Source organism: Corythoichthys intestinalis, chromosome 18 (genome assembly GCF_030265065.1).
Source record: "Corythoichthys intestinalis isolate RoL2023-P3 chromosome 18, ASM3026506v1, whole genome shotgun sequence".
NCBI classification, from domain to species: Eukaryota; Metazoa; Chordata; class Actinopteri; order Syngnathiformes; family Syngnathidae; genus Corythoichthys; species Corythoichthys intestinalis.
Genome location: NC_080412.1, coordinates 17,221,426 through 17,238,136, shown reverse-complemented (window position 1 = coordinate 17,238,136; position 16,711 = coordinate 17,221,426). Strand labels below are relative to the sequence as shown.

The following is a 16,711-nucleotide window of genomic DNA, read 5'->3' as shown; positions in this document are numbered from 1 at the left end:
ATAATGGAGGATATTTTTTGCATTCATTTTTCATTATTATTTATTTATGTAGTTCCGAAAATTGTATTTTTAAGAATTGATATGAATATGTTGAATTTTTTTATTTTTTATTATCATGACAACAGTAGTCTAATTGTATACTGACTCCCCCACCCCTTTTTTTTGTTTTAATTTCACATTACTTAAGTCATTGGCTGCTATTGACCTCGATACATGTCTAATTCCTCCGAGGAGTGAATGAACATTCATCCGCCCCTCCAAATCAAAATAGATTGGACATCTAGCACTGTCAATGGCAGCCACTGAGTTCAATGACTCGCCTATAAAAGGTTTAAAACTTCCTGTAACTTTAAAATGGAGAAAAAAAGTCTTTGGAGGTTTTTCTATATCTGTAGTGGGTTGCTGTGCCTAGATTAAATTATCTTTTTTTGTGTGTGTGTGTGTCCACATAGAAGTAGGACAAACTAAAAAAGGTCTGGAACTTCATGAATTTTCAAAGCAGGTCATCACAAGGCTGACTCTGAGGGGGGATGAATTGGTCTGCATGGGGTCTGTGAACCCTTAATACGGGGTTAATGGATACCATCCTTTTCCATTTCATGAACTGAAGTTTGTAGTCTTGGTGTGTTCTAAAACAGGATGCTAATCTTTGCCCGGGGTTTTGTTGTGTGCTTGGTCAAGAATTAGTTGATAAGTGACAGCCCGCTAAACTGATAAGCATCTCGCCCCTATTACAAGTAACTCACGCATGTGCACGACATGTGTGGTTACATTTCTAAAGATAAACAGTCAAGACTAAATTGTTGCAAAATGAATATATAGCACAAAATTCAGGGAGAAAAAAAAATCTTGACCAACAATGGGCAAAAATGACCAAACAACGCTTTTTGGGGGCTAAGTACATATGTTCGAGTACTCGCCTAAATAAACTAATAACTATTTTTGTAAATGCTATAAATTCATTGCAGACACAGAAAAGAGCATTGAAAACTGACACGTTAAAAGAGACATTCCAATGAGACATCGCCGACACTGAGGGCCAACATTCTGCTCAAGGTTATCTGGGGTCACCAAATCAGCCAGGGACCCACCTGAAGGGGGATACCATGGGTTTTAAGTCAGCTAAATACATGCATCCCTGAGGGTTGCTGCAAACAGGAATGCACCATTAATTAATTATCGTAATTTTCAGATTACCGTAATTTTTGGACTATAAGGGACACCTGACAATAAGACGCCACCCATCAAATTTGACACGAAAAAGGCATTTGTTCATTGATAAGCCTCACCCAACAATAAGACGCAGCGGTCCTCACTGTTTTGTGGGATATTTACATCAAAAGATACTAACCGGGAACACAGCGACATCATGAGATGGCATAAGATTAAATGAACCACCTTGAAGCTTTGAACCAATTTGCCGCAAAGCTTCAATGCTTCAAATAAGTTAATTTGGCCTCACTGCTCCCTTTGTGGAGACAGTCAACCTCTACTTCCACCTGCTGTAATCACTGCTGTCGTCTAACATGCCTCAAAGCATGCATTGCAGGGCTACAAATGAAAATAATCAAAATGTGTGTTCTGTGCCAATTAGTTCTTCAGTTACTGTTCCAGTAGTTTAATGAATTGCTAGTTATGGTATTTGGTAACAGTTTATTTGACAATGACACCATAAGATTGTCATAAGACCATCTTAATTATGACATGACACTGCCATGAACATTAATGAATGCTTATGATAGATGTAATTTTGTGTAATCTGGCAAAATATCTCACTTTTAAATGCATGTAAAAGATCCGAGCTGGACATAAATGGAGCAAGTGACATAATTTGCCCGATGACACTTAATGACATCTGTCATAAGCATTCCTTTATACCCATGACAGCGTCATGTCATAATTATGATGGTCTTAAGGCAGTCTTATGGCGTCACTGTCAGACAAAGTGTTACCTATTAACCCAAGTAAATCAACAAATAAGGTGCATTGGACTATAAGCCGCAGGATTCAAAATGAAGTGAAAAAGTAGCGGTTTATAGTCTGAAAATTACGGTAGAATCCCCCGTGGCTTATACAGTATATGAACATGTTGTGTTTTCTTGTGAAATTTGGTGAGTGAAGCTAGTAGTCTAAACTTATAGTAGTTGTGGTTTTCAAATGCGATTTAATGGCAACAACAATTGAATAAAATCTGATGTCTTTGTAGTTATGTCAAAGCCGCAAACTACATGTCATTTTGTTGCTCTTGAATGCCGTTTTCGATCATTTAGTGCACTCAGTTTTGCTTTAACTGCTATAGACACGATTATTGATTACAACAATCAGTTTAGTTCAATTGATATTCGTTTTAACGATATCTGAATTAAGTGGCATTTTGCTGAGTTCATTTGCATCACCATTCCTCATTTCACACTCAAACAAGAAAATGAACCAAGAGCAAAACTCCATGTCACTTTACTAGGTCATATTTTTAGATACTGGGGGGGGGGGGGGGGGGGGCTCTAACTTCTAGCTCCCGTTTTTCTGACCTAGTTTGACTACAAGGCCCTGCGTGGGGTTAAAAGCCCATTCCCATAGGAAAGAGGCAAGACGACGATTTAGTGTCACATTTTTACAGCATGCATGTGCATGGGGAAAAACATGTAATGGGATTTTCCATGAAAACACATCTACAAAACAATGGCAAGTTTTGAAAACTGGCTGTTATTTGTAGTCATTATACATGCTGATTATAATACCATATACGTTGTCCCTAACCACAGTTGTGTTATGTTTTATAGTCCAGGAAGTGTGGCTTTCAAACTAAAAGAATGTCTCAAGTAGAAACGCTGAAAGAGACGTCAACAAAAACCGCAGCAGTCACGCTTCAATCACCAAACAACATTGCTGCTGACAATGTTTATTAAAATCCCAAACTGGATCCCACCATTGAAATGCTGTAATGGGGGATTTTGACGTAGAACACCAGCAAACAATGTCTTTATCAACTTCAGTCACGGCTCGTGTGGGGGGGAAAACAAAACATTAGCACGGGCTTCATCGTGGTCAACATTTTCCTCATTGCTAACCACCTCAGGTCCTTTGCTCTCTACAAAGATCAAACAGGCCTTGAAAGGAGATCAGGCCCCAATCCATTACCCGGACCAATTGCGCAGGCGACTTTCCAACACTCGCAGCTATCGTGATAACTGCGGAAATCCTCTCTCTCTGTCTAGTTGAGAGATATATGATATTTTAACTGTGTGTGTGTGCGTGAGAATGGGTACAATGTGTTCTAAAACAGCAGCTGTCCATTCTTGGCACATCTGAAATAGCCTCAGCTATGCTCAAGCTTGGAAACACCCCACTGGCTAAATGCTACACACAGAGCTGTGTCTGCCCAATGATAACAGGATGTGAATTATGATAGGAAATAAAGTTTATAATTAACTGATTGCCTGCATTTGACAACGATGTAAATTCAATTCAGTCAAACCGGGAGGACCGACTGTGAATGCTCATCTCTCACTGCTATTGACGGTGATAGTCATCTGATTAATTTTAACTGGTAGTCAAATGGACTAGCAGGGTCCCCCCAGGATTGATAAATCTAAATTCAAGACTTTTAAGACCTTTTTAATGCCATTTCAACTGAAAATTAATACTTTTCTCGCACCCATTATTTAGATTATATTGAATCATATTAAAATAAAGCACTGAACATCAAATTTAACCTCAATTACTAAGTGTGTTTGACAAAAGAATGCACATATATTGGAGATACAATTAAAACACATTTAAAGTAACATTATAAAGTCTGGCAGAATTTTTTTAAACACACACACGCACACAATAATTATGGACAAAAAGAGGAGGAGGACAGGACTCAGACCAGTCATCTTCTGTAACAGGCTAGCCGCTATTGCACTTGCCAAGACCCCAGTGAACATGGCTAACTCTTGGGTTAAAACGGCGAAATTCACATTCTTTCGAAAGGCAAACCGAAATTTTGAAGCAGGTCCACTGCCTTCGAATGACCCATAAACTGCAACCTAAAGTATTTGGATGTAACTTAAGCCCCTATCACATACTCCAAAACAACGGGAATATCGCGGGACTTAAAACACTAATGTGAAGTAATTTCATAAAATGCCAAATAGGTCCAGAATTAAAGTAAATAAACGTTATTCAACAAATAAAGCATGAAAAAATAATTTATATGTTGTATATTTGACAAAATAATCGCGTTTCCGAAGTTCGAGCCTGAAAGGGGACGAACCCGGAAGTGGTACGTCACACCGAGAACAGCGATGGGAGCGCTCCATACGGCCGCCCTACAAAGCCCTTCAAACAATGCTTCAAACAGCGATATAAGTGATAGATCAAGCGCAAGTGAGGAGACCCAAGTTTTTGAGGAGTTGGAGGAGGAGGAGGTTGAAATTTTATGTTGGATCGTACATGTATTAGCCAGACGCTAATCAAGATGCAAACAATGTGCCCAGACTACCTGACATCGAATGGAGACAAGACCCATCGAGATTACAAGATTGGTAAAATATAGGCTGTTATTATTTTCATGATTTGAAGATGCAGGCATTTGCACATAATTTTATGTTTTTGTCTATCTGATGACATTGTTTAAAAAAAATAATAATCAGACTGCATGTTCATTTTGGCAGATCCGGCAGCGCTCATGCATATAAAATAATAATATAAAAACATTGGGGGGGGAGAAGGAGATGAGTCGTTGATGGCTTTTTCCACTTTATTGTGGCAACAATAAGAAAACAAAATAATAGCGGACTGCCGCCACATTCGACCGCAAAGTTTTGCTTGTCGCTCATCTCCGCCTCGCCTCGTACTTCCAGCTACTACTACTTCCTGGGGCTATCGGCAGGAAGTGGCGTCTAATGGCGTGAGGAAATGTAGTTTTTTCACACAAGCGAACAGATTACAAAGCACCACTTCAGTGTTGTCCCGAGACTACATTTCCCATGATTCACTGCGGGACTTGCGCTGTCAACGTTCACATTTGACAGCATTGTGCAGCTGTTAGCTCGCCATTCACGCTCGTTTGCATTTGATCGCTAGTCTGATACACTCCCGCTTTTTCGGTGAGGTATTTTGTTTATTCGTTATTGGATCGTTTTTGTTCACCACTGTAAATAAGAGCACTGAAGCAAGAAGGGGTAAGTCGCCATTTCTGTTCAACCCGTTTTCTCCTGTGTTTTTTAGCGTAAGAAGCTAGGGTAGAAGGGTAGTGGCTGTCTTTTCTTCGTTCTTTTTCATGATCAGAGTTTAGTTAGCGGTTGGGGTTCAAGTGTAGATTCCTTTTGTTTGCCTGGGCTTACCCTGAAGCCGCGCTTCATCTACATTTTGTACATATTGCCTTGAAAGGTGGAAAAGCGCTATATAAGTATAACACCATTTACCATATTCATTGCGAGTTTGTTGTGTAAATTTTGTGCCACTTGTGAAATTGTGTGGCTCGTTTTATGTTACGCCCTTCGTGAGCCGTCCTTGGGACGTAACACTAGCGAACACAACAACAACTATGCCACGACTATTGCCACGAGTTGGCTTTCGGCTAACGTCGCTAGCTTCTACTGTACATTCCACAACAGTTGGCAGCTCTGCTTTGACAAAGTCATCAGTCATCTATCCAAAAATCACACTTACTTTTTGGCAAATCCTTGATCATAAGCAGACCGGTTAAGGAAGCAGCATCTTCGAAGTGTTTGCAGCAGAGAACACTACTCGATGATGGCGTGAAATTCATTCGCTTTGTGCAAACGAAAGATGTCCATTTACGTGCCCTGCTATCCTTTGGCCACTCATACAACTTTTCGTTTGAGTGAGAACAAAACATCACCACACACCGCCGTGGCATCTTACCGAGAAGCAATGCAACAAACAATACTCTTCTATGGCGGACTTTCTCGCACTTCCCGGTGTGACGTAATTGCCGAAGATTTCCGAAGATTGCCGAAGAAAAGCATTTTCGTTGTCAGGGGCGTTGCTATGGGTTAAACAAACAATCTGGAAGGGTTACGTTGAAAAAAATAATGAAAATATGCTTATAATTGTTTAGCCATTGATATTATTCAAAAACATGGTTGGCCAACCTTACTTCACATTAGTGCTTTAACCGTGCAGCAGTTGTGTGTGAAAACAATTTCCCATGTCGACTGACATGGGAAGCAGTGTGCGTGAAAGCAGGCGTTAAATTCCCGGGTCAAAGCAGATGGCTGAAGACTTAAATATCATAGCGGCAGCTCCTCCCTCTTCGCAGTAAGAGGAAAAGCAGTGAACAAACATTGCAATTATAAACATAGCAAGCTGGAAACAGCTAAATTAAAACTGAAAACATGACCAAAATTAAAATGTCAATTATTACGTCGGGCCGGGCCAGGGTTCTTTCTCGCTAACTTTTTGAAATAACTATATATTAACGATGTATGAATGATAAACTAAGGAATACTTGTTAGAAAATAAATAATTTGGATCAAAAAAAGAAGGCACTGTATGGTCATTGCAGAGCCAGAGCGTGCCTATACGCCCTTTTTAATCTTTCCCTCTGCGAGTCTGTTTATTTATATTTAACAAACTTTTCCAGCGTTATTTCGTTGTGTAAATAAATTTATAATGATCATAAAAATATGTAGTCTATTTAAACATTAAGAAAATGTGCGTTTTTTGTCTGCCAACAGAGAATTCGTTATGAAAGACAGGCTTTTATGCAGACATCGTCACAAATGCTATCACACAAAACGCGGGTCGGGCTTTCATACCCGCGGACCAGTTCGGGTCGGGCTGGACTTTTTAGGCCCGATTTTACCTCTATCTTAAAGTCTTGATGAGCTTAAATTGGCTGCAGTTACGAAGTCGGGAATGCTCCCTCCGGAAAAAAAACACGATTTGAGCAACATTATGTTTAACAAACTTTTCCAGCGTTATTTCATTGTGTAAATGCATTTATAATAGTGAGAAAAATATGTAGACTATTTAAACATTAGGAAAATGTGCATTTTTTTTCTGCCAACTGAAAATTCGTTACAAAAGACAGTTAAGACATCGGGAACGCTCCCTCTGGAACAAAAGGCAATATGACCAACATTGTGACAGCCAATGCCGACCAAAATGACGTAATTAACAAAACAGATCACCAATGGACTCATTTGAAGCATATGAATGGTGGTCTGTTTTGGTGTTCAGAATCCACAATACTTCTGCCTGCAGGGTTTTCGTTCCACCGACAAACGGACGCATTCCCGATGCAGAGGTGGATGGATTCTCCGTTTTGCCGGTTGTGGTGGTTTGGCACGCACGAGTTGCATTTCGATTTGTAGTGCAGTGCATCGTAAAAATTCTATGCGTCATCTTCGTTATGGATTTAAAAAAAAAAAAAAAAAAAACTCCGTCACGGATATAATTTAGGTTGCACTGAGATGTTCTTGAAAATTAAGACCACGGTGAAAAAATTCCAGACTTACAACAGCTAATTTAATACTTTTAATACCTTTAATAATGGAAAACTAAATTCAATGCATTTTTTAAATACTTTTAATAACCCGCGGGTACCCTGACTAGTCTAAATGGATCGGACGTGTATCGCCTTAAGTGTTGTTATTCTTACTTTTAAAGTAACTTTTAAAGTAAAGTAAAGTAAAGTAACTGACATTACTTTTCATGTTCTACACGTTATTACATGAAACATTCTATAACATCTTTCACATCAAAGATAACCAAGATATTAACTGATTGAATTGAACTGATTTTTTCATTTAAAAAAATGTAGGTCACACTTTTTAAATGATTTTTAAAAAATTTGTATTTCACCTATGTAAGAGTGTAACGTTATACAAACTTTCAAATGCTGTGGCAAAAAAAAAAGCCATTTTGTTTTTCCTGTTGTACTGAACCCTCACTGAACCGTGACACCGTGGCTTGTGTGTATCGTCAGGCAACACTTTCTTTGACAGTGGCATCATAAGACTGCCATAACACCCTCATAGTTATGACATGACACTATCATGGGCATTAATGACATTATGAATTATGTAAATAACATTTATGTCCAGCTCAGGGCTTTTACATCCATTCAAAAGTGAGATAATTTGCCGAATGACACAAAATGTCATCGGACATAAGCATTAATTAATGCCCATGGCAGTGTCATGTCAAAATTATGTCTTATGACAGTCTTATGGAGCCACTGTCAAATAAAGTGTTACCATACCATAACTAGCAATTAAAGAAACAATTGGAACAGTAACTGAAGAAATTAGCACAGAACATGAATTTGGATTGTTATTTACATCTGTACCGCTGTAATGCATGCTAAGAGGCATGATGGACGACAACAGTGTTGACAGCAGGTGGCAGCAGAGGTTGAATGTCTCCCCAAAGGGAGCAGTGATGGCCAAATGAAGTATTTGGAAGCAATGAAATTTTGCAGCCAATTCGTTCAAAGCATCATGGTGGTTCATTTGGTCTTATGACAGTCTTATGATGCCGCTGTCAATTATAGTGTTACCGGTTCATATCTTCTGGTGAAAATATCCTATGATACATCGAGGACAGCTGCAGCTTATAGTCCAGTGCGGTTTATATATGAACAAATACTTTTTTCGTGTTAAATTTGGTGGGTCGCGCCTTTTAGTCAGGTGCGCCTTAATAGTCCGAAAATAACAGCAAATATATTTTTCAAAAGGCAGGTGAGGCGCTGAATCTCCTGCCTCTCACATCTTTGCTCTAGTTGTTTTGATTAAAAAACATCACACAAGGTTCATGGAAACGTCATTCAAGAAAAGTTTAGGGCAAGTGACTATTTTTGGTAATAAAAAAACAAAAAAAATATTGTATTGTAGCATCTACAAGGACAACGCCAACTTGGGTGATGATAAGGCACACTCAGCAGGAAAACAGTACATTATTTTCAATGAATTGTACCCACCTGGACGTCACGAACTGTATGTAAAAAAAAAAAAAAAAAACTTGCCCGGAAGTTTAAGATGACGCTTGCCACGCTAAATGCTAATGCTAACGAGAAGGTAAATGCCATGCTAATGCTCCGAACCACCAAGCCAATCATCGTCGCGTTTGCAACGGCGTCACCACCCCTTCCCTTCTCCCCCATCCCGCTCTACTCTCGCCTAGGAATTTGTGACAAAATCAGACAACTTGCAGTTCATTCAACCAAATTGTAGTAACGCAACCCTTCACATCCTCAGTAACAGTAATGGCATTGCAAAGATGGGAAAAGTAATTAATTAGATGACTCATTACTGAAAAAAAAATAACGCCGTTAGAAACGCCGTTATACTCCAACGCCGATATTAATAACACTGATGGCCGGTCAATGGCAGCCAGTGAGTTAAACCGAAAACAGACTATTAACTACTAACAAACTATTGATGGAATTTTTCTGAACTGTGTCTGAATCTAACTGCTCATGATGTCTGTAAACAAAAAAAAATCCAAAAGCTAATGTTGAGGACAGCAACAACAGAGTGATCGATGGGCTCGTGTGTTAGCATGCTTTCCACAGCAGCTGTTGTAAGTAGTATGCCCATCTTGTGAGTGAACAAATGTGGGGTAGAACTGAAGTTATTTTGCTGACAGACTTACTGGCTGACTGCTTGAATCCTTTGGCAGAGTGGACAATCACATGAAGAAAGCCGTACAAGCCTGGAGTCTCTTCATCTGGGGATAAAAGTATCGCAATGATTTTGACAAAGTATTCTGACAAAGTATTCTTCTGCATAAAGTGGAACATGTTAGGAACTCTGACTGTGGTGTTAAACTCAAGTCATTAAAGAAAATTGACAAACAATGTTTCAGTCATGGGATCAAAGAACTCTGGCAATGTCTGAGCTCCAGTGTTGGCCTTAAACTGGGCCTCAGCTATGTTATCCATTCCGTTAATTATGAGAACATTCCTTTGCCAGCTGGTGTCAATTTAAACGCCTACTGTGACTGCGCGGCCGTGTCATTGTGGACACGTGTGTCACTATGTTAGTTATATAACGATCTGTCCGTCAAAAATGTCTGCTTAACAATCAGGAGATCAGTGTTTGAATTGCCAAGGAGAGAAAAAAGATGAACGGATAGTTTATCAAGTCAACAGACAATCTGCAGCGCCTCAGCATTGTTTCTACCAGATAAAGCTCAGCTATACGGATGGTTGAGATATGAGGCAGTGAAGAATGTTGCTGTCGAGTAGTCGAGATGTGCCTCTGAAAACACGACAATGTGGAACTATGTAGCGAAAACAAACAAAGACTGAGAGCAGAATGTCACCACCAAAAACACATTGCACTATATTGTGAATGCTAAAAGCTGGATGAAAAATATATTATACCACCCTTTTTAATCATGTTTTCAGATAGGGAATTCATCACTTTAGACCAAGATAAGTGACTATTTTAAGTCATTTATTTAAAAAAAAAAAAAAAAAAAAAAAAAAACTGGCATCCACATACAGTACATGGACATCACAGTTTGGGTATTATTGTTTTTTGTTGTTGTTTTTTTTATTTTAAATAAATAACATTTAAAACAATTACATTAATTATTAAAGGGAACCTCTGACTTATCAGCTCTAATAAGCCTACATGCCTTACAAAGACTTATAGGCTCGAATAAGCCACAATTGTTCTCTTTTACTAAAATATCTTACTAGAAACACATAAAATATTACTATTGATTTAAAAATCTATAATATTTAGTACAAGTTTTGACTTACGGAGGGCACCATGTTTTATGTGCACAATACAGGCTCGGGGTGATGACGTAAATTGTCACTGTCACTAGACTAACACTACCTGTGTTCTGCCAAAATGTCCTACATCGGCGAAACGTCTACAAATGGCAAATTTGACACCTAAAATACTACTGTGTGCTTTCAACTTGTTTTGTTTAGATGCATACTGCCAGAACGTACTAAAAATGCCTTAAAAAATATTTAAATGTGGTTTTATCAAATACGGACGGTTTACGTAAATACCCTACGTGACTAATGTGGTCAAATGATCAACACTCTGCATTAAAGCTACCACAAGAAAACAATGGTTAAAAATATGAGAGGGAAATACACGCAAAAAGTATTTTTGAGGCAATTAACAGGTAATAAAAAACTCAATAAAAACAAAAATTGTGAGTACTCGCCGCTTTTAATTAATGTGCGCATGCGTCCGGATGCTTGCCCAAGTACACTGAGCATTGTGTAGGACGCCTCGCTGCATTACTCCAATTGCTTCTACGCGGTGAGACGTCCAACAACGTCAACGTCCAACGACGTGTAGCATATTTAAACCACCCTTATTTGATATTACTACCGTTTACCATAAGTTTTTTCTTGAGGCATCTTTAGTATGTTCTGGTGATACGCATCTAAACAAAACAAGCTGAAAGCACACAGTGGTATTTTCAAATTCGCCCCTTGTAAGACGTTTCGCCGGTGTAGCGCATTTTGGCAGGACACCGTTTTTTTTTTTTCCTACTCTTGTCTCGTCGTCTCATCTAGTCTTTTCTGTTCATTTTGCTTTTGCTGCTCGTTTTGGGATATATCGACAGTGCTCTCAGACTCATGATTGTTCCACTCGGGTTCTAATTGAAAGGGTTGAAGAGATGACATGTTTATGTCGCTAGAGTCATAGTCTGGAAGCTTTGCAGCGTAACCATGTGATGTCACCGCCCTGCGACGCCAACAACAATGGCGACCTACTAGTTAAACTAATTTTACAAATTGCATAAAAACGAAAACATCAAGGGGGTTTCAATATCATACTAAACTATAACATTTAACATTTAAACTCATCATAACGTTTATCTTTTAAGAACTACAAGCCTTTCTATCCGTGTATGCCTTTAAGGTAATGTTGATAAAAACTAAATTCATAAAATTGAAATGAATGCAAACAGAAAGACAGTATGTTTATGACTGTTTATAACTTATTGGCTGCCACTGATGGGCGCTAGTGGTCCAATCCAAATGAACGAACGTTCAAACAATGTTCCTCCCAGTCAAAATGGATTGGACGTCTAGAGTCATCAATGGCAGCCAATGAGTTAAACAAGTGCCCTATAAAGGGTTAAAGCAGAAGTGTAGATGAGGTAGATCTTAAAAAGTGAGAATCCATTCAAATATTGAAGCGCCTTACCATCTTTATTACTCGTGACAGGAATGCTGTGGACAGTTCGGAGTTTGAAACAAGAGCTTGTGAGGACCTGCAACTCTACCGAGCTTAGTACACACGCTTGAAGGTCTGAAAACATACAAAATATACAGTGCTGTAAGTCAAGGAATGCCCTATTTTTTGTCAAAGGGAACCATCATTTATATTTGAATTGGTATTACCTTTCTTCTGGAGCTTCTGGATGCTTTCCCGCCATTCTGACCTCTCATAATCAGAGGAGAGGAGGAATAGGTAACTCTGCATGAAAGAAGCACCACAAAGTCCTCAAAACCATTCTAAAAGGCACAGGTTTGTAACATCTTGACATGTGTCTCTACCTAGTGGTGGGACTAGAGCACTGCAGAAATTTTGATATGAGTGGCAGGGAAGCAGACAGGATTACCTTGCCATGTTTGTTGTGAAGGCGGAAAGGAATTGTGGGGGAGTGAAGCAACAGCCAAGATTCTTGTTCGTTCATCTTCTTCCTCAGTCGCTCGACGCGGTTCTGACCTTTTGGTGCTTTCTAAAATCACATCATCATAAGCACATTTTTTGACTCTCGTACGCGAAGAATAAACACATACAGTATATACGGTAAAAATAGCCAGTGAAAATAAGTAATCGCTATTAGGGAAAACCAAACCAAATAATAAAGTCAGTTGGAGATGCGCATCGTCTATTAATTGTTGCTAACCAGGCTCCATTTTATTTTTTATCAATCATTGAGATGATGGTTGAAGGAGTAAACTTCATCTTTCAAACAACAGCAATGGGAAAGGTAGTCATCTTTTACCCTAGAAAGAAAGCGCAGTGTCATCAATAAGTGTAAAGCCCATGGCTTTACACTTTTCAAATTTCAACGAAAGATTGTACGGATGGTAGATAAAGAAACTCGACTAACATCCAAACAAGTTCAAGCTGTCCTGCAGTCCGAGGGTACAACAGTGTCAAACCCATACTACCCGTCGGCGTCTGGATGAAAAGGGACTCGATGGTAGGATACCCAGGAAGACCCCACACAGACATAAAAAAGCCAGGCTGGAATTTGCCAAAACTCACCTGAGAAATCCAAAAATGTTTTGCAAGAATGTTCTCTGGTCAGATGAGACAAAAGTAGTGCTTTTTGGGAAAAGGCATCAACATAGAGTTTACAGGGAAAAAATAGACCTTCAAAGAAAAGAACACGGTCCCACAGTCAAACATGGTGGAGGTTCCCTGATGTTTTGGGGTTGTTTTGCTACCTCTGGCACTGGACTGCTTGACCGTGTACATGGGATTATGAAGTCTGTAGACTACCAACAAATTTTGCAGCATAATGCAGGGCCCAGTGTGAGAAAGCTGGGTCTCCCTCAGAGGTCATGGGTCTTCCAGCAGGACAATGACCCAAAACACACTTCAAAAAGCACTAGAAAATGGTTTGGAGAGAAAGCACTGGAGACTTCTAAAGTGGCCAGTAATGAGTCCAGACCTGAATCCCACAGAACACCTGTGGAAAGATCTGAGAATTGCAGTTTGGAGAAGACACCCTTCAAATCTCAGAGACCTGGAGCAGTTGGCCAAAGAAGAATGGTCTAAAATTCCAGCAGAGCATTGTAAGAAACTCACTGATGGATACCGGAAGCGGTTGTTCGCAGTTATTTTGTCTAAAGGTTATGGTACCAAGTATTAGGCTGAGAATGCAAATACTTTTGTCCGGCCCATTACCGGGGAGTTTTGTGTAAAATGATAATGATTTTTTTTTTTCATTCTCTTTGATGATGTTTTTTCATTGCAAGCAAAATAAATGAAGAGATTACTACCAAATCATTTGTAATTGCAATCATTTTCTGGGAGAAATAGAGCATTACCTGACTGAATTGCAGGGGTACCAATACTGTATGTTCAAATATTGCAATTTCATTTGGCTAATAAAATCCAGGGTTTCATTCTGGAAGTTTTCAAAATGTATCTATAGTAGTTTTTGAAAGCAAAGGTTTGAATCACCTGAACCAATACATGTAAAAGTTAATATAAGTCAATACACATTTATTTTACATAGGGCTGTCAAACGATTAAAAATTTTAATCGTTTTTTTTTTATCGTTAATTACAGCTTAAAAATTAATTAATCGTAATTAATCACAATTCAAACCATCTATAAAATATGCCATATTTTTCTGTAAATTATTGTTGGAATGGAAAGATAAGACACAAGACGGATATATACATTCAACATACTGTACATAAGTACTGTATTTGTTTATTATAACAATAAATCAACAAGATGGCATTAACATGAACATTCTCTTAAAGTGATCCATGGATAGAAAGACTTGTAGTTCTTAAAAGATAAATGTTAGTACAAGTTATAGAAATTTTATATTAAAACCCCACTTAATGTTTTCCTTGTATTAAAATTGGTAAAATTTTCCATCAAAAAATAAACTAGTAGCTCACCATTGTTGATGTCAATAATTACACCATGCTCACTCATGGTACTAACCCATAAAATCAGTTGGACCCAAACGCCACCAGAGGGCACCAAACACCAAAAAACAAGTAACAAGCGGGCATTACACTGTACTGTCATTTTAATCTGTTTGAGCGGGGCATGTGCGTTAATTCCATCAAATATTTTAATGTGATTAATTAAAAAACTTAATTACCATCCGTTAACGCGATAATTTTGACAGCCCTAATTTTACATTGCTCATTCAGCCTATCAATTAATGAGGTTCATATGTGTGAGATATGTAGCCCTGACCCCCGTTCACCCAATTTGTTTGGTGTTATTAATGTCCCGTCCCCAGCAAAAAGTGTACATTCGGGTTATGGTTATATTGCCCCTACCAATGTTGAGACCAAACCTACGCCCTTGATAGAAAATAATACTAGGTGTGGGAGTCAATTAAAATCTATAACTAATTACAGGCTTCATAATTAATCTTAATCACATAATATTTGTCTCAATTTGAAAAGATTTCAGTGTACGATTACCTCAACAGACATCAAACATAAAATGAATAAAATTCTCATCAGTTCTCCACGCTTATTATTATGGCTACCTGGAAGGAACTTCACTTATTTCTTGTAGCTGTCACTAATATGAGTGAATTATATATTGTGATGCTGAAGGAGATGCAGTGCTTAACAACAACACATGTTTGGAACATCCTCGCAACAACCCTTAGTTTCGTTGGTGAATTAAGTAAGGAGTCAGGACCAGCACAAAATGTATATTTTTTCACAAACGCACATTTTTTCAAGATTTTTTGTTGTTGTTGTTGTTATTTTTGTGTTAAACGGCCTCATTTAATCGGATTGTTCAATTTTGGTAGCTGTTAGCCAAGCTAATGTCAGACTCAAAAACATCAGTTCTTATCAGCTTGGTCTTTTCCGCTTTTGAAGGAACGCCTGTGTGCGAAAGCCTGAAATTCATGTGCTAATTATGTTATTTATTCTACTTGGACCAAAAGAACATGAATACACACATCCTTCCCAGGAAGCTGTGAGTCAGTCAGCGTTCTATCAGATGCAAACTTCTTTGCCTAGAAATAGGCTTGGTGGCTCTTTGCACCATGAGTGGGAGACTTTTGCACCAGGCGAGCAGGACTAACCCCACTGAATGAATTCTTTGATAAAACAGAGAGTGTCTTTGTAACCAATTTCTGGAAATACAATTAACAGCAAATAATAGTGATCAAAACCTACCTTTTCTTTCTGTATCTCACTCTTTAAAAGCGATATCTTGATTTTCATTTCTTCAATCTCGTGTTCCGGTAGAACTTGAATACTATGGCAAGAATCAGACTCATCCAGTGTCTGGAAAGTCAAGTCTGCAAGAGGGATGTACCACTTGCACTCATACTGCTGGTGACGACTGGAGAGGAACAATGGAAATCAAGAATTTAGTCCCAACATCTGAAAATTCACCTTTCACAAAAACTCTAACCTGTAGTCATATAAGTACTTTATTAGCATTTATTTATGTGTGTTATGTAATTTGCATGAGATCATTTAACACTATTTAAAAATGGAAGCTCACCCTGCGGAGGTCTTCTTCATTTTGGCACAGAGCAGCAGGTCGGTAAAGAGGAAAACATGTCGTAGCTTCCTGGAACTTTCTGACACCTCCACCAGGAAACCATCCTTCACTAGTTGACGAGCCTGAGCAAATTGTGATAAAACATGACATTTACACAAGGTCTTTAAAAAAAAAAAAAGAAGCTTTTCTGGGATACAGTTTCATTACTTTACTTGTGAATCTTTGATATGCCCTGGTGTTATGTTGCAACAGCATGAAAAGGAATAAATTATGCTTCTACAGCATCCATATATATATTATTAATGTATTGCATGCTGTCCTTAGATGGCATGTTTTATATTAAACAAGGCACGGAAATAATAGCATGCATCTAAAGTGTAAGGCGCTTTTAGCTACTTTGCAGTCATGTTTAGAAATCACTCATAGTTTAACTCATCAGCTGCCATTGACAGTGATCGACATCCAAAGATTCGGCTATTTTTATCGTTCGGCTGTGAATTGAAATGACTATCATTAGAAGACATCCAAAC

At 38.5% G+C, this 16,711-nt stretch overlaps 1 protein-coding gene across 7 annotated transcripts in view; it reads right to left on the bottom strand.

Moving 5' to 3' along the window:
• Window positions 1-16,711, bottom strand: part of abr (ABR activator of RhoGEF and GTPase) — a 148,770-nt gene that overhangs the window by 70,416 nt on the left and 61,643 nt on the right. For all 7 annotated transcript variants that reach the window (XM_057821264.1, XM_057821265.1, XM_057821268.1 and 4 more), the window contains 6 exons: window positions 16,182-16,303; window positions 15,848-16,016; window positions 12,562-12,681; window positions 12,341-12,416; window positions 12,144-12,248; window positions 9,610-9,684 (listed from right to left, as the gene is read on the bottom strand). In XM_057821264.1, coding sequence (XP_057677247.1) covers window positions 9,610-9,684; window positions 12,144-12,248; window positions 12,341-12,416; window positions 12,562-12,681; window positions 15,848-16,016; window positions 16,182-16,303 — 667 coding nt within the window. The remainder of the gene's footprint in view (window positions 1-9,609; window positions 9,685-12,143; window positions 12,249-12,340; window positions 12,417-12,561; window positions 12,682-15,847; window positions 16,017-16,181; window positions 16,304-16,711) is intronic.